Here is an 18,721-nt window from a genome sequence, read left to right on the forward strand (position 1 = left end):
CACAATTTTAACGACATGTTTTTGTTCACATATAATTACTTGAACAGATGTACGAAGCATATGTTAACATGGGACATGCCCGAGTACCACCCTGCTAAAAACAAAAAACTACACATATCCGCGTTGTTATGACCACAGAAGACATTCTCATTCATTTTAAATATTGCAACTTAAGGGTTTAGGGACAACATGCATAAAAGCCCCAGAACTCGCTAGAACATTCTTTTGGGATGTTTACTATTGCAATCTGCTCATCAGATTAAAGTTTTAATATGTTTCGTTTCCGTAGCCTGTAAAATAGATCGGGACAAAGTAGTACTTTTTAGCTGGTTAAAAAATATAGGAACACTGGTTTCAAAGGTTTGCTCCTGAAAACGTCTTAAACCAAGGCTCATTTGGCACAATTGTTTGGATGCAGTATTTAGTTCAAATAAACATGACTGATTCTGTTGTTGACGTATGGGTCCGGTGACGTAACTTCCGTTTCTATAGTGCCAGTTCCGGTTCCTGAAAACAAATAAACAATTACTCGTGGTATTTATAAACTGACGTAAAATAACTTACTGATTGGGTTTAAATATCCATCTACATCCATATCCGATTTAGGAAGTCTTTCGTCAAAACTTATCAAATATTTCAATTTTGTTAGTTAAAAATAATAACTTAATGGAGTTTCTTTAACAGGTGACCATACATATGTACATACTTAACAAGTTTATTTTGCTCACTTAAACTGAATGACTCTTTTACGGTTCAAACTCTACATATAAGCTTATATATAAAGAAAATAACTCACTTGCTTGTGTGCAGTTGATGTAGGAAATTTGGCTCGTTTTATGAAAAGTTTTCGACCCTGGCAAATTAGATTAAAAACACAGTTTGTTTGGTGAATCTGCATGAATTTTACACACAAAGTTATTATTACCTGTATTTGATAGAGGTCGTCTATTTTTTCTCTTGATTTGGAAGCAATGACTCTAAATGGATTAAATAAATAAGCGATAAAGCAGTTACTCTAATCATTGATTTTAAATCTAACCTGACAAATGCTACACAGATCAATGCCTGCAAAATCAAGAATATAGATGTTGCAATTGTAATGGCGTTTGCAAGTGAAAGATCAGTTCCAGAAGCTAAAATAGAAAAACACTAAATATTAATCATGTTGCCTGAAGATTCTGATTTAAAAGAAAAATGAAGATTTGTGTTTCAACCTTATCACCGGTTTACTCAAAGCCTTATTACATAGCCTCACAATACTTGCAGCAAACAGGCAAAACGAACTACATGATATTTTGCATGAAACTATACCACACCTGCAACTTTAGTAACAGTTGTCGTTGTTGGAACAACCGGGATTCTCTGGCATTTTAAGAACGTGTATGACACAATAATCGCGGCGTCGAAGAGTTGGGTTTTGACGACCGGTGGCCACTGGCTTGCCGTTGTGACAATCGGCGTATTACATGTTGTGTTGAAGTCCGCATCAGAACAAATCGTTGCGCCTGGTTGTGTGAATATAAAGCACTGCTGCCTGGGAGCGTTGTAAAAATCTACAGGCTCACTGAGTAGCTTGTTGTAATCTGGCATCACCAATGTACTTGGAGATGCTGGGTTGGTCGTCCTCAGCTCTGTAATCTGCATCGCTATCCCAGAGAGGTTATCAACGGGTGGCACAAGGGTCAAATTACAACTTGATCCGTTTGTACCAACCATGTAAAGAATGCCAAGCCAGTTGCCTTTGAAATACTGACCGCACTTGCTGGTTTGAAGCACAGCGAGCGAAACGGTAAGGCCTAAAAATACATAATGTTACAATAGAAACACGTTTGCACCTGGAATCAGTTTCTATTAGTGTGTGGTTCAGTGATTTCAGTTTTTTTTTTTTCAAACAGAAAATATTTTATTAAATTTTCGTCAACACTAACGTAGAACTATAACCGATGCGTCAATTAACATCACTTATGCCTTTAATAACAGCAAGCCGTTTTAATATTAACAGTATTCTGGAATGATTGTAGCATTTAACAAGTCGCAATGCATGCATGTTTTGCTAAAAAGTACCACTTACTTGTTAAAAACAGCACTAAACATAACTTTACATCCATTATGTCGACTTTTGTATCTTCTGCAAGCTGTTATACTTTCGCAGAACCAAGCTATGCAGAAAAGCATCATTCAGCGGAAGTAGCAACTATTGTAGCGGCGTCAACAATACAACATGCAAATTAACCAGTGATGAACCGTGCGACCAACGATCAAATGTAAATGAGGTACAGAAAATGCCCGTTTATTGAACAGTAAGGAAACAAGAGATAAAAATTTGTACTACAGTTGAACTTTGATACAGTTTCTGGGCAATGTATTTGCATTACCAATTTTACAAAAACTAAATAATTAATTCATTCTAAACAACATTTGTTTAAATACAAATCATGAGTAAACAAATAAAGCCATCACAAAGGTATGGGCGCCTTTATCAACTTCAGCAGCTTTCCAAATGACCAAAACAACAACTTACATGATAGAGACAAAGAAAACTACAGGTACGGCAGACATAGGAAAAATGGCTGTGATCCAAAAAATCGTTTCGAAAACCGTTTGGCCGAAACGAAAAGCGCCTCTAAGCAAACCAAAAATGCCTTTCTCAAATCAACTTGCAACAGACTTAATCAGTGGCATCATCGTTTTAGCGAAGTTGATTTGTGTCATGGTTGCCATGGTTCGTTTTTAAGTTTTTGTGTCTACACCAAACATGGGGCAATTCGTATTCGTCATTCGTATTCGAATGCATTCGAATACAGGTTTTACCACCTTCGTGCTGTATTCGAATGATTTTGGCTTTCGTTCGATAGTGCATGAAAACAATTCGAATTGTTGTAGGTCTTTGCCAACTTAGGAATTTGCAAATTCGAATACACGATAATTTTTTACGAATACAATTCGAATTGTTGTCGGCCTTCGGCAACGTAACAATTCGTAAAATCGAATACATGACTACATTTTTACGAATACAATTCGAATTGTTGTCTGTCTTTGGTAACGTAACAACTCGTAAAATCGAATACATGACTACATTTTACGAATACAATTCGAATTGTCAATTACCTCCAAACTAAGAGTAGTCGAGAATATGTTGCCACATATTTTTGCCAAATAGATTCGAATACAATTCAAATTGGCAATGATCTGTGACCTGATTTGACAAGTTTTGTTTATGTTACGAAACAATGACACATAGAAGTTTGTTTGTGACGTTACATAAATGGAATTGTGTTATAAAGCTTGCAACATTGGTTTGTTCTCAGCACATAGCGTGTTTGTGAGGCGAAAATCTCATGTTAATTACATCAGTCAAGCTAATGTGGCAAAACAAAGCTCGTTGGTTTACATTTTCACCAATAAATTTGCAATTCATAAACCCAAATGTTACTTTTTGTTCGAATACCATTTGAGTTTCGGGGCGCTTTTATTTCTTTTATTTTCCACAACTACAAATACCCGAATCGGTGCATTCGAATGCTATTCGAATTGTTGGCTTCTTACAACGACTGAACAAATAACTAGAACTATTCGAATACAATTCGAATTGCTATATCTAAACAGGAAAGAAGTATTCATGAATACGAATACACACTTGGGGGTATTCGAATTACACGTCGTTGTTTTTTGGTCAACTATTCATGAATGCAAATACTTGAACCGTTTTATTCGAATACAATTCGAATTGCTGTCACCTTAACATTACGAAACAATTCGTGAATACGAGTGCTTTACTGGCATTATTCGAATACAAATCGAATTGCTGAAATTCAAAAAGAGTGTAAGTATTCATGAATACGAATACATGGTTTGGTTTATTCGAATAGTATTCGAATTACATGTCGTTGTAGTTTGGTCAACAATTCATGAATACAAATACTTGACTCGTTTTATTCGAATACCATTCGAATTGCTGTCACTCAAAAATTACCAAAGTATTCATGAATTCGAATACAGTCATGCAGGTATTCGTAAAGTATTCGAATACAGGACGCGTGTATTCGACCCCATGTCTGGTCTACACACAACTAAATGTTGGTTTATCCCAACACTTGTTCGATTCTGGGTGCACGACCAATGCCTGCATGTTTAGAATACATTTGGAATGAGTTCAAACGCACTGAAATAAATGTGTGTGTTTAATTACTGCAAGGAAAGATGATTAGAAGAAATTGGGTTAAGTACAAAGAAATAACTGCCAACAGGTGAAGTTAAAAACGAACCCTCTGTGACTTTAGGGAATGCAAATTATCATGAATGCAAGGAAATCCAAATAAAACTTGCTGGTCCGTCGCACAAGTCAATCACAAGCAGGCAGTGATGGATGATAATAGTTGGTTCAGTTACGTTGGTCTGGGTGTAGCTTGTGTGAATTTACTTGCAAACCTAATTATTCTTATGTTTATTTGTTATATTCGAGGTAACATCGACCTACTAAGGTAGGTAAATTTATGACAACAGCATATAACTAAAGGAAACTGTAAGTCCGAGTCATAACAAGTGATTATTGAGACGCAGACGCAAATACATTAAAGCAGGTTACTAGTGTAAGTTATTTATGGTAATAAACCTACTAATATGAGTCCAACATTAGATTGTGGTTTTAAACGACACCACAACAGTAATGTTTAAACCTTTCAAGTAAAATTTAGATGGCCAACATTTAGGAGAAATGGTTTTACTGTAATCAATGTTTCTTATTATAATGTAAGAATATGACCTACTTTCAAAAATGAATGTAGGTTTTTTGGGCGAGAAAAGATATTGCCAATACCCTTCTTGAGCAAGGATGCTCGTGTATGTTGTTTTATGTTTTTAACAATAAACTACGCTTGTTATATGTTTAAACGGGGTGACTGATGTTACTTTTTCATTTCATAAAGGTCCCAACATAATTGTAGAACAAAAGAATGATTAGGTTGAGACGGTATTGACTTTCATGCAAATACTTACGCTAATATTGCCCCTTTGGCAAGATTTAAAACCGTTCTAACTTATCTCAGGTACAGAGAAGTTCGTCAAAACGAAGTTGATTCTACTATGGATGTGGGGATTAGGCGACAGAATGGCGGACCGACCAATCGACCTCTCTCTCAGGCATCCGTGAAAAAGAGAACTAATCCGGTTGATGAAGTTGTTGTCCTCGAAGAAATGGAAGTTAAATAAAATGCAATATGAATGTGTGTTCACTGCAGTTTAATAAAAGTGAGGAATGGTGAAACGGTTTGTGAATGTTTTCGTTTTAACAATATCAGAAAGTTTTGATATTTGACTTATATTTTTAGGTTGTTTTTATTGCATGTTGTTTTAGATGCAGAATATTTAGCACTAATAAGCTATAGCGGACACATACTCTATATATTGTTAATAGTTGTAAGTTGTAAAATAATCAAGTCTTTTAGTTTGACACATTTAGGTAAATTTCTTGGTTTGCGGGGAGGGGAAGAAAGCTGACTTACGCTAGTGTACACAACCATGAAAACCTCCATGCCCTGGGCCATTAATTGAATGTAGAGTTTGAAGAATACATTTAACTTCATTTAAACGAATTGTATTTAATATCATGCGCAAATCGGAACGCAAACGATAACCAGTTTATATTATTGCCAATATGACAGGACAGACGAAAAATTAAAACAACTCTTGTCAGACTGTCCAAATGTGGTAAGGGAAACTTTCTATGTTACGCAATCTTTTAAGAAAAAATGCATCCAAAAGGACAAGAGTAAAAAGAAAAATGCCACTGCATTTTTTTGCATCTAAAAAAGCAGGCATACGCCCATGGGTTGATAAAGATGCTATGTTTTCCAGGGTAAAACTTTCGTATGAAATGGCTGACAGTTTTTCGAAAACCAGCGTTTGTTTCAAACAATTGTTTGCATGGCAGCGTGTTCTAACATATTGGCTGTTTCCAGCTACTAGTTTGTAATCTTTACGACAGTCGCCAGGCTTAATAGATCGTTGCTAACTAGAGAGAAAATGCGAAAAGACAAACTCATCCACCAATGCTGCACTGACGAGTACTAAGCTCTTTATGCTAAAAACGTTGCAACCTACTAAAAGTTTGTTTCTTGCACCCACATAAACACAAAACAATCACACACAAAACAACTACTAGGTTCATACAAACGCATACGTCTGTTTCTTTAAGCAATCATACACAGCAAAAGTATGCAATAACAGTATCAGTTTTTGAAAAGTCGTTTGCAGTACAATGTAACTTTGAATAACTTTGAATGGGTGATGGGATAACTGGGTTTACTCACATTTTTTTTAATGTTGTTTAAGCCGCTGCACCTCAAATTATCCGGTATAACACGCGAGATGCATTTACTTTGTGCCCAAGTATAGGGTTTCTGACGTTTTCTGACGTTTGGCATTTTTTGTAGCAAGTGTCGTAACGTTTAGGTCAGGGGTTCTTAACCTGGGGTGCACGCACCCCCAAGGGGTGCGAGAACTGTTCCTAGGGGGTGCGGGGATGCTGAATCATTAAGGTTGGTTAGGTCTATTCTATTTAAGCAATTACAGAAGGGGGAGCGAAAATTGGTTAGTGATTTGAAAGGGGGTGCGAAAATTGGTTAGTGATTTAAAAGGGGTGCAGCAAGGGAAAAAGGTTAAGAACCACTGGTTTAGGTGTTGTGTGGCTGTATCGGTTATTTACAACATTAACATTTTTTGTTGTACTAACCCTAACCCAACCCTATGCTGATTGTCCAAGCAGGACATACTCCTTTTCTGAGTGGCTGAAAGATTTTTACGATTCCTTACATTAATAATTCTTGTGTGACCTTGGTATTGCAATGTTATCGAGAGCTAGGCTTTTGTTTAATGTGGTATTTTATGGATGTATTTGGAAATAAATGCACAATATTCAGAATAAGGAAAGTGTGTATATCATTTATCCAGAAAGCTTAGAATATTTGGTAGCAAACATTTTTTTTAAATAAGAAATTTGCTCCATAACAACATTTTCCTGTTATGTCGCCTTTTTTAATGAAAACAGTGCGAAATACGAATAAATCCAAAATTCCAAAAAGGAAACGCAAGTTATGAAAATTGTTTTTACACAAATGAGCTATACCAAAAGTGGGCAACCTTTTTGCCTGTGCGGGCCAAAAAGTAGTGATATATTGCAAAGGCGGGCCGCAGTGATGCCAATGCAATAACATAAAAGTGTATTCAAATACACAATGTTCTTTATCATAAGAAAGTAAGCTCGTTTGCGACAAAAAATCTTAATATTGCCTAAACGTATGGATCAGGTCTTGCAAAAAACGACTGGTTAACTTTATTCGTTTCACTTGGTGGGTTAGTAAAATATTAATGCTAAATAATATCTAACTAGGAATGGAAAGTATTTTCCATGTAACGAGATCAGTCGATAAATCTTGGAATATATATTTCGCCTAATGGCATCATCAGTTCCTATTAAAACCACAAAATAAAACATCAATAAAAGGAATAAAAGTAAAAACACAACAAAACAAAGTGAGGCGAAAAACTGAACTAAAAACAAAACACAGGATACATTGTTAACACTGCCGCCTTCAAATCGGTTTGACAAGCAACGTTTCACAGGCTGACCGAACGCATATTTCCAAAATGTTTCCGAATTCGAACCACAGGGCTTTTTAAGCCAATCACAAAGGCGGGTTTTCCCGGGTCATGTGACTTTTTAACCAATCAGCCTAGTCGACTCATTGAACCAATCTCACAACAGCTTGCGTAGTAACCAGTCAATCTGCCTCGAGTTACAATATTTGTTGTGCTTGGTTTTATAATTGTATTACTAAAATATAAGCATTTTAAAAGGCATTTTTAATAATTAATTATAAGCTTTCTTGTAAATAATCATCTGATATTGTTAAGTGGATTCCCTGCAGCAAATGGTGGAACTTGGAGAAAAATTAGTAACAAAAGGAAATGAAGAAATGGTTTTTAGATTGACCTTACAATCAGCAAATAATGGGACGAGTGGCTTGAGTCTTTTTGTGTAGTTTCTATTTCTAGCTGGAATGTATACAAAACATTTCTAAACCCTAAAATATTTTGGGGAAACCTTTGAAGTTTTGCCAACATGAAGCTGGTGTATCAAATTCAACACTTTGTGTCCTGTGTCTATGGATGTTAAGATCAAACTTTACACCAAGTCAACTAAACATCACATAAGTTGGTTTCTACTCATCCATGTATAGTAAGTGTGGCAGTTAACCACAATCACTTGCTTAAAGCTGCCAGAAACCTTGGTTAGCTAAAGATCAGTGAATCTACAAGAAAGATTTTCTTCATGTATTTTTGGCAATGATTGTCAGTGTCTCAAGCATTACAAACCCATGAGACCAAGTTGCTTGTTACAGATGGAATAAGTGCAGTCACTAACAACTAATCCAAAGCCCTGCTCTGTGTACTATCTCTGGGATCAGTGGCGTAAATGTAACTTTGGGGCATAAAGTGGTATAAATTTGTTTTGTGCTATACAGAAGTATGCTGAAGAATCTGAGGCTAAGATCCGCTTTGTTATGTTTGTGCCATTGTAACGCTGATCATGGAAAGAATCCACAAAATGATGTTACAATCTTCTGAGATAGTGTTTGTGGCTTCTACAACCAATCTGGTTCAGACTAATGCCTCACTTACAGTCCTGTTATGTGGTATTCCAATTGGGGATGTATCAGGGATCAGCACCTCAGAAGCAAATGTATGCAGGCGTTGCATTGGGTCAGGAGCAGGCACCATCTGTGGAATTCTTTAGTGATTTGGCCACTACACATCAACATAAGATCATGGTGGCTGTTCAAATGCCATGGAAATCAATCCAACCACTTCATTGTCTGATAGCATTGCTGGACCATCACATAAACCAGTGACTGAATGTCCAGACTACACTGCAGAGAACTTTTCTTAAATTTAATAGTGTTCTGAGTTTATAAAGACCAAGCACTCTAGTGACTTTAATTAAAAGGAAACTAAAAAAGCATTAGAAAGGTTTAAGAACTCTATCTCTTCTGCTCATTTCGTTGCACAAATAAGATCAGCACTTCATTCATTTGGAAGAAACTCAATTGGCAGCCGCCATGCTGGAGCAAAATACATTGGGTTTTTTTGGTACTGACATTAAAATTATATATTTTCTTGGTATAGGAGGTACAAAAATTCATTTCCTTATGTGTTTTACTTTTTTTCCTGCAGCTTTTCCGTGCATTTTTGTATAAATTGTTAAAGGGTCTTGGATAAAATTGTTACTGCTGGTAGATATCATATTGCTTACTATTATTACCTAATTGGTTTGTAGATTGGGGCAATTGGCTTTTGATTAATTTATTGGATTGTAGGTTGGGCTATTTGCTATTCCAGAACCTGCATGGATGCATAATCATATTTGCTGTTTAACAATTAGAATTTACTTTTCCATGCTCCAAAGTGATTATACCTATAGCTTAGTGTGCCTTTAGCCACCAGAGCTTAGGCCTGTATGACTGGAACCAAGGAAGAGCAGTTGCGCTGCCAAAACAAATAAAACCTTGAGAAGGGATGGACTAAAGGAAAGGGCAGGGCAGATCGGAGACATCAAGCACTCCAAGTTAAAAGGCATTTGCTTGACATTTAGCTATAACTAAAGTTATTGTACTAGTAAACATATTGACTATCATGGAGAATGTGATACCAATAGATTATCATTGGATCTACTTTATAGAACTGTGTTGACTGATTATTTTTAACTGTGGTTACTGCATGTATAATAAACAAACTTTTGGAGGACTGTTGGAATGAGTGATATAATTTAGGTGCAACTGCTTTGTTCCATATAAAGAGTTGCAAATAAATAAACTGATGTAAACCATGAAGAAAAATAATTAGCCTGTGTAGCAAGGTCAAGACAAACTAATTTAACTTGCTGACAAATAAGACTGGTCATATAGAGTGCTGTCAATAGCCAAGCTTGCCCTAATTTAGAGCATTGTAAGTAAAAAGGTGTTTTGTTTCATACATGAGATTGCAAATAAAATAAAAAACTGGTGTAAACAAGAAAAGATAAAATAACTGAGAAAAAGCTGCTCACATGAGGTGAGATAAGAAAATAAAATTCTGACACTGCTGCATAGGTGTTTTTAGGTGGTAGCTATTCATTACAACATTTTTTGGGACTATTATCATTTCAATGTCACAAGAAAAACAATAAATATGCTAGCACAAGTAAATCTTCTCATAATTTACTTTATACTGTAGTAGTTTTTTTAAATCCTGCTTTGGCTCTCAAGCACACTACTTCAATTTGCTATTCAAGATCACTTCTGTTTTATTGTAAACTTACGACAAAATTCCAGCATGCACAATAAAAATAACATATACATTGATGGCACAGAACAACATTCATAACTGAAAATACTGGGAGTTGTTTGGAACAACTATGCAAATGGTGTGCCTAGTGTACACTTATGTCAGAACTGCACTGTGTACAATAATAAACCATTCATCTCTGTAGGTTAGGAACAGTTTGTTGATCCCAAGGTATGACATGCATAATGTGTTAAATTGTGTTGATCATAGGTGCTTGCACTAGAGACAATGAGGCATAATACACTGTTTTTATGCCATGCAAACTTGACTGCATGAAGGGGATGCGTTGCTATCCTAAACAAACACATACCATTAATAACAGAAAATATTTTGCTCAAAAGCTATTTCAGACTTAATAAAAAGTATGAGTGTATAGTTTACCATTTATGAAGCATATATTGCACAAAAGTGATTTTACACTCAATAAAAATTATGTGTGTATAATTTACTGCTATACATAACCTAATAAACATTACCTTCAGTTCAAACATCCAAAATGCATGAGTCTTCACCATGTTCTGACTTGTAAAAACGTTTTTTTGAATCAAAACTGACATAAAACTTGCAACGTCGACAATACTGAAGTCAAAATAACCGCTTAGCAACCTAAACGTGACGTAACGGCAACCCGCAGATTTGCGCTGCTGTGATTGGCTTAAAAAGCCCTGTGGTTCGAATTCGGAAACATTTTGGAAATATGCTGACCGAACTGCAGGTCACGTCTTATCTGTCAGACGCGCACGTCAACGCTCTGGGCACAACCACGCAGATAAAAACAGACGAAACACCTGGCAATGGAAAATAGCAACAACAAAGAATGGAAATCAAGCAATCGTTAGTACAACAAAACACAACACACAACAAGACGTATATTAGCGAATTTGGGGTAATAACATTTTCTGGATGTTGATGGAAGCACCTGTCAATTTGAGCCATTTTGCTTCGGCCTGATCTAATAGGGCCACGTCAGGACTTTCAACGAAAATCACTTCGAAGCATTTTGCAAGGTCGGGTTTTTTTTCGTAGATGGCGGAGTGCTTCGAGGCAAAGTGTTGACACAGCGATGCATTGTCGCTGTGTTGGCTGAAATTGTTCGTTTGGAAAGTGTTCCAGATGGTTCGGTGACCCGACCAACGCGTACAAAATTTGTTTTTTGTTTGCCCCACGTACTGGCACTTACACAGCAAACAGGTGGCAACGTATATTCCATAGCACTTGCAGTTTAAGGATTGCTTTAGTGGAATAATTTTCCCCTGCTGGGTCTTGATCTGTTTGGTTTGGGGCACCATCGGTTTGTGTTTGCCGTAGTGTCCGCATAGAGCGCACTTTCCGCAGGGACCGGATAATCCGCTGTGCGTTCCAGAGTCAAGTGCGATTCTTTTGTAGTTGGTAAGAATGTTGCCAAGCGTGACTGGTTTTTTAAAAACAATTTTGGCTTGTGGTTTTAACTCTTTTTCTTTTGTGGAAAGTCTAAGTAAATGCGGAAACGAAGTTGCCCACGGGATAATATCAGCATGCTTTTCAGCAGCGGCAGCGGGTTTGAATCTATTTACCCATCCCTTTGCGGTACTGATACATGTTGCTGTGATCTTTTTTGGAAACGACGATGTTAAACATTTTCTTTGTAGGCGCGACAGGCTTTTCAGATATTCGTCATGATTTTCGTTGAGACGACGAAGGCGCGATGCCTCTCCCAACACAATAGCACGAAAGATATGCGGTGGATGGTGCGAGGCGCCATGTAGAAAGCATCTATTCACAGCGGTGTCCTTGGTGTGGTCTTTGGTAAAAAAACCAAAAGGTGCCAAATTGGAATTGACATGCAGAACGTCCAGGAACTCAACCTGCCCTACAGGGTCATTTGGGCTGAGCACCCGAAAAGTTAGTTTTAGCCCAGCCTTTCCGAAAGCGTCTGTAAGCGCCGAACGTATTTTCTCTGTTCTTCTGGCCCTTATCGAAAACCAGATTATGTCGTCGATGTATCGTTTGAACAATTCCGCCTTATGTAGTGTGCCAGAGATAGATTCAACAAGAAAATGCAAAGCGATGTTAGCAATGGAGACGGAATGGTTGTCTCCTGTTGCAATCCCGGAATTCTGTCTGTACAGTTTGTTGTCATGTTGCACCACAACAATACCAATAGTAAAAAGAGTAAAATCCAATAAGCACTTCCACTCCTCGGGTTGCCAACCCGAATGACGCTTCAGAGCGTGTGTCAAAGACAGTCTTATCAGGTCGGAGTTAACGTTGGGATAAAGACCCACTACGTCCGCTGCCACAATGAATACCTTCTTGTTGTTAATATCGTCTCTTTCGACAGCACGAGTTTTCCAGTTAATAAGATCTAATCAATATTGTCGGCTGTCTTCGCAGTACTCATTTACGGTGTCACGGCAGTACTTCAAGCTGATTGGTCTCAAAATGTGTTCAAGTAGTGCCGTGTAACGGGTGCAAAACGTGTTACCCGCTGCCTGGACCAAGCGAACAGGAATGTCCTCGATTCCACACATATTAAGAAGTTCTGGAGTTAGCTTATGAGTTTTGAAAACGCTTGGCAACATTCTTACCAACTACAAAAGAATCGCACTTGACTCTGGAACGCACAGCGGATTATCCGGTCCCTGCGGAAAGTGCGCTCTATGCGGACACTACGGCAAACACAAACCGATGGTGCCCCAAACCAAACAGATCAAGACCCAGCAGGGGAAAATTATTCCACTAAAGCAATCCTTAAACTGCAAGTGCTATGGAATATACGTTGCCACCTGTTTGCTGTGTAAGTGCCAGTACGTGGGGCAAACAAAAAACAAATTTTGTACGCGTTGGTCGGGTCACCGAACCATCTGGAACACTTTCCAAACGAACAATTTCAGCCAACACAGCGACAATGCATCGCTGTGTCAACACTTTGCCTCGAAGCACTCCGCCATCTACGAAAAAAAACCCGACCTTGCAAAATGCTTCGAGGTGAATTTCGTTGAAAGTCCTGACGTGGCCCTATTAGATCAGGCCGAAGCAAAATGGCTCAAATTGACAGGTGCTTCCATCAACATCCAGAAAATGTTATTACCCCAAATTCGCTAATATACGTCTTGTTGTGTGTTGTGTTTTGTTGTACTAACGATTGCTTGATTTCCATTCTTTGTTGTTGCTATTTTCCATTGCCAGGTGTTTCGTCTGTTTTTATCTGCGTGGTTGTGCCCAGAGCGTTGACGTGCGCGTCTGACAAATAAGACGTGACCTGCAGTTCGGTCAGCCTGTGAAACGTTGCTTGTCAAACCGATTTGAAGGCGGCAGTGTTAACAATGTATCCTGTGTTTTGTTTTTAGTTCAGTTTTTCGCCTCACTTTGTTTTGTTGTGTTTTTACTTTTATTCCTTTTATTGATGTTTTATTTTGTGGTTTTAATAGGAACTGATGATGCCATTAGGCGAAATATATATTCCAAGATTTATCGACTGATCTCGTTACATGGAAAATACTTTCCATTCCTAGTTATTGAATTAAATAAACGGTGATCGTCGATGACCATGCTGCCTGTTGACGGGCCAGATACTGTTCAGTTTAAATACTCTCAGTTAAATAATATCTAGTAATCTATATCTAGTTGTGTTGTGTTCCAAACATATTGTTACGTTTGCAAAAGCACAATTTTCTGTGGTGTAAGGCAGGGGTGTGCAACCTGCGGTCCGCGGGCCAAATGCGGCCCTTGATTAAAGGTTGTGCGGCCCGCAGAGACGCTTGGATTTTCAATGTATTGCCAAACGTGGCCAACTATTACATGTTTTTGAGCAGATTAATGCGCCCGCGCTATTTTTCTGCGATCTGGCAATATGTGGCTAGAATCAAAGGCTAGAAAGCGAATTATACTTGTAGTGAAGCATATTTGGTAAGCAATAAAGTAAAATAGCCTTGTGTTATACATAGGTGCGGCCCGCGATCTAATTTTGCCAATTGCATTTGGCCTCACATGCAACAAAGGTTGCACGCCCCTGGTGTAAGGCAAAAACGTTTACAAAAAAAGACCAAAACAGCAAGCGTTATGCACACTGTGTCTGGGAAGAGAAATGTAATATGATCACTTTTGTCATTGTTTTAAACACAATCAGTTTCCAGAAAAATGTTTGCGAGTCGTACCGTTTGTTCTGCCTGGTGTTTTCGGATTGAGAAAACAGATGGAAAAACGTATTGCATTTTGTTCTCCGAAACACAGTGATTGACAGCCGTCACATCACATCTGATTATTATCGCGTATTTGTTGCTGAACAGATTGCAGTGGAGCTAGATATCAAGTATGTGTAAATTTTCACAGATGTTTTTTTTAACTTGATGCTGAGCGTTTGGCGGTTTTACAAATTTTAAACCGAACAAACCTTTTGAATAGCAGTGCCTATTTTCCTCTTCAGACAAACCGGTTGTTTTCCACTATTATTTTTGCTGAAGCTATTAAGATGGTCACACTATTTTGCGGTTTTGCTTTTGTTAAAGTGAAAAAAAAGATAAAAAACATAAGTCTACATTCTTCAAGTTGCAGGGCATGCTACACCACGAAGTGGTGCATTATTTGTTCCACATCAATTTTCGCTGCAAAGAAAGGCTAAGGGTAATACAAAAGAATTAACACACACCGAAAACGTTGAAATGAAGATTTTTATCCAATCCAACACTTTGTTTAAAAGTCTTTGGATTTGATGACATACATGCATCACGTAATGTATCAGCTTTATTCGCATATTTCAATTTAAAACTGCAGCTTATCGTTTATTGGCTCTATGCTTTTACATTGAATTCAAAAATTTCCACACCATGGGCGCCGCCACGTAGGGGCAAGAGGGGGCACTTGCCCCCTCTGGAATTTCAGTGTACCTCAATTTAACATATTTAGCAGCAAACGTAATTAAAGTGGCAGCGTGGGGATTTGTTACATCGTCAAATGCTTTAACTTTTAGGCAACTCAATTGTGAAGTACACGAATTATGGCTTCATATGTAACAAATTCTTGATGCGGTAAGTATCAGCTAAACTTTGCCCCCTCTTGCAAAATTTTCTGCCGGCGCCGTTCCAGACACATGTTAACACATCGTAGTGCTTTATTTCTGCTTGTTGTTCATGCATAAAGGAAACAGATGGAACAAAAAATTAAACAAAGACCGGGAAATCACGTAGGCAGAACCCGTAAGCTTTGCTGACAGATCATTTTGCGGAAAGCAGTCAAACGCGAATAAGAAACAGGTGGTCAATATTTGTCTATGTTTTCTCTTTTGCCCAACAACTTGGGCAGTGGTCATGGCTTTGTACTAATAAACAAGCGTGAAGATAAATACATTGTATTTCGGAGCTAACTAATTGTCATTTATTTATTGCTGTGACAGACAAATATAAATATTTGTCCGAAATATTTACCAGACACGTCATGAAATGAAAACCAACGCTTGTCATAGACATTTTAAACAGCAGTGACATGTTTGTATTGTAAAATACGGATTTTCACTCCTGGTTTTATGTCGTTGGGCGTTGCTCGTTCACTGGTTTCTAAATACAGATTGTAGAACCCGACTTTTGTTATTTGTACATGGATTAATCGGCTCAAACCATTCGACCAACTTCAAAATCGTCGCTTCATTTTTTTAGGTTTTCTTCATTCAGTGTTGCAAAAAACAGCTACAGTACAAGAATTCATACAATATACCAACTCAAGTGCGAAATTGACGAAACAAAATTTAAGGAGTTAATCGAATTTTGAAGTTAATCATTTTATAGGTTAGTACAGGGAAATAGAAAATGCCTTCTCGTGGTCCATCACCGGTGCCTACCAAGTTACTTATATTTCAGAGTAAAATTTAAGATAAGTTTTCACATTTCGAACCATTTGGTCTGTCGGATTGAAACAGATAGAAAAACATAAGGTGAGGAAATAACGCAAGCGGCGTGGAAACCAGAAAAAATATTTTTGAAAGGCATTGTTTTGTACACAAGAGGAAACTGTGGGTCCTATATCAAGCAAGTGTTTGATTTTGCCGAGCTATTGTTCAGTTTTCACCAAACCTTTGCCTAAAAGTTTTAGTCGCGTTTTGTCGAAACAAGATGAAGACAAAAATTCTTGCAGCACTATTGATTGTTTTACTTGCTTCTGTCGTTTCTGGGACGAAGGATCCAAAAAAACCTGCACAGTGTGCGTTGGAAAACGGTAAGTATCAAATTGCTGTTTCTGTAAGAGTCAATCACAGACAACATAGTTTTATCCAGTTATGCGTAACCTAAAATTGTGAGTTGCAAAAATTTGAGGCAAAATAAATAATGAATTCGATTACTTAACGATATACAATATTTTAGATACTTTATTTATCAACAATTTCATTTTTAGCCGCTATTGATAAACTTAAGGAAATTCTGAACGTTGTGACATCTGAGCCAGTTGGACCAGTTACAGGTATTCCTTTTAAATGCCAAAAAATAATTCTTCAAAATCAGGCTAACAGCATAAAGTATTTCCAGCATATCCAACCGACGTATTTGAATTTCCCAAGGACGGCTCGGGTGACACCGCAGTTAAATACCTCGATGTTGTTCCTAATTTCAATCCAGCAATGACTCTTTGCTTCTGGGCCCAGTTTGAAGATTTTTCGGAGATAACACCAGTGATCAGACTTGTTAACAATGACAACAAAATTTTGTTTTCGATCGAGACTCACCCTCCAGCAACTGTGCGGGTTTCAGACGGGGTTCTCAAAATCGTGTACCCGATGAAGCTGAGGACTTCGTACCCAGTAGGTTTAAGATATTAATTTCACTAAGATATCACCAAAACTTCTGACAATACTCCTAATTAGACTGGACACCTTCAGCATGAGAACAACTCGTATGTTTTCATCGTCTTTAAAATGTGTTTTTCTCATGTTGAGAATGTTAACAAAACGATCACTTTTGTAACGTTGGCATTCAAAACTGTTTTTTATTATTATTTGACATTGATTGCTCGTCTGGTTATTGCATTGCAACCAAAAACGTATTTCTAAAATATGCTTAGAAAGCAAAAACATTTCTCCAGCTTTTTTTTTTCATTTCTCAAAACAGAATTTTTGGGCGAGAAGCAATACACAAGCTAGTAAACAATCAAAACTTATTAGGTGCAAAGTAATTTAATGTTTTTTTTTGTTTTCAGTACCAATTTTGCATTTACCTCAATCCCGAAACGAAACTAGCTGGAACATACCTGAATGGTGAACACATAGGAGCGGTTCCATCGGAGCATGTCACACTCGACGATGGCAATAATGACAGGACTCTTCTGATTGGTGGAAAAAACAGTGGCGCTCAGTTTAAGTAAGCATTTTAAGGACAAAAAACAAATCATAACATTTTTATTTGGTTTCAGCCCAAAAATATGTTTTTGCACCAGAGTGGGTATTGTTATGCCTTATACCACAGTCTCACAACATATTTTCTTTTGATTTGGATTTTTAATTTGAAATTAACAGTCTAAACCAGTGGTTCTTAACCTTTTTTCCTTGCTGCACCCCTTTCAAATCACCAACCAATTTTCGCACCCCCTTTCAAATCACCAACCAATTTTCCCTCCCCCTTCTGTAATTGCTTAAATAGAATAGACCTAACCAAACTTAATGATTCAGCACCCCCCGCACCCCCTAGGAACAGTTCTCGCACCCCTTGGGGGTGCGTGCACCCCTGGTTAAGAACCCCTGGTCTAAACGATATGTTGTCTTTATTTTAACAGGGGCTATATTTCCAATTTTGTGGGATACGACCGTGCACTTTCCAAAATCGAAATACAACAGATGGCTTACAACTGTCAACGTCCGATTGATGATGTGTTGTTCACCAGTCTGGAAAAAGTTGAATTATTGGGAGATGCCAGATATCAGTCTGATGTTGTTTGTCCAAGCAGGGCATCCTCCTTCAATCATTGGCTTAAACAATTTTACAATTAATCCTAAAATGTGTAGGTGGTCTATAATTGCTGTGCGACTTTGATAATGAAACGTTATCGGGATCCAAGATTTTGTTTAATGTGGTGTTTGGAGTACATAAATGCACAATATTTAGAATTATAAAAATGTGTATGTCATTTATCCAGAAAATTTATAACACTTGGTTTGCTAAAATGAGTAAGTTGCAAACAAGTTATAAACAAAAATTTTGTTCCCTAACGACATTTTTAGAACCTGTTGTGTCGCCGTTTTTGGTGAAAACAGTCCAAAATACGAGTAATCCTAAAATCCAATAAAGGAACGTACGTTATAAAACTATTTTTACACAAATGAGCTATACTAACATTTCTTTTTCCAACCACCTTTGTGTTTTTCCTCAAATGCGTGAGATCA

General features: G+C 37.5%; 2 protein-coding genes and 1 long non-coding RNA gene across 3 annotated transcripts; 1 reads left to right on the plus strand and 2 right to left on the minus strand.

Moving 5' to 3' along the window:
* Window positions 1-746: 746 nt before the first annotated feature.
* On the minus strand, window positions 747-1,591 carry LOC145209074 (uncharacterized). Its single transcript, XM_080079323.1, has 4 exons — window positions 1,317-1,591; window positions 1,040-1,133; window positions 926-975; window positions 747-853 (listed from the first exon to the last, which is right to left on the minus strand). Exons 1-4 carry the CDS (start codon window positions 1,588-1,590, stop codon window positions 747-749), a joined length of 525 nt encoding a protein of 174 aa, XP_079935449.1. The 5' UTR covers window position 1,591.
* An 8,730-nt stretch (window positions 1,592-10,321) lies between these two features.
* LOC145239301 (uncharacterized) lies at window positions 10,322-11,082 on the minus strand. The gene is made up of 2 exons (XR_013862272.1): window positions 10,857-11,082; window positions 10,322-10,674 (listed from the first exon to the last, which is right to left on the minus strand). It is a non-coding gene; the product is annotated as an uncharacterized LOC145239301 (long non-coding RNA).
* A 5,381-nt stretch (window positions 11,083-16,463) lies between these two features.
* Window positions 16,464-18,386, plus strand: LOC145209090 (uncharacterized). The gene is made up of 5 exons (XM_080079335.1): window positions 16,464-16,566; window positions 16,744-16,809; window positions 16,875-17,146; window positions 17,542-17,702; window positions 18,115-18,386. Exons 1-5 carry the CDS (start codon window positions 16,464-16,466, stop codon window positions 18,326-18,328), a joined length of 816 nt encoding a protein of 271 aa, XP_079935461.1. The 3' UTR covers window positions 18,329-18,386.
* Window positions 18,387-18,721: the final 335 nt, after the last annotated feature.

The sequence above is a fragment of the Phallusia mammillata genome, chromosome 1 (genome assembly GCF_965637545.1).
Source record: "Phallusia mammillata chromosome 1, kaPhaMamm4.hap1.1, whole genome shotgun sequence".
Taxonomy (NCBI): domain Eukaryota; kingdom Metazoa; phylum Chordata; class Ascidiacea; order Phlebobranchia; family Ascidiidae; genus Phallusia; species Phallusia mammillata.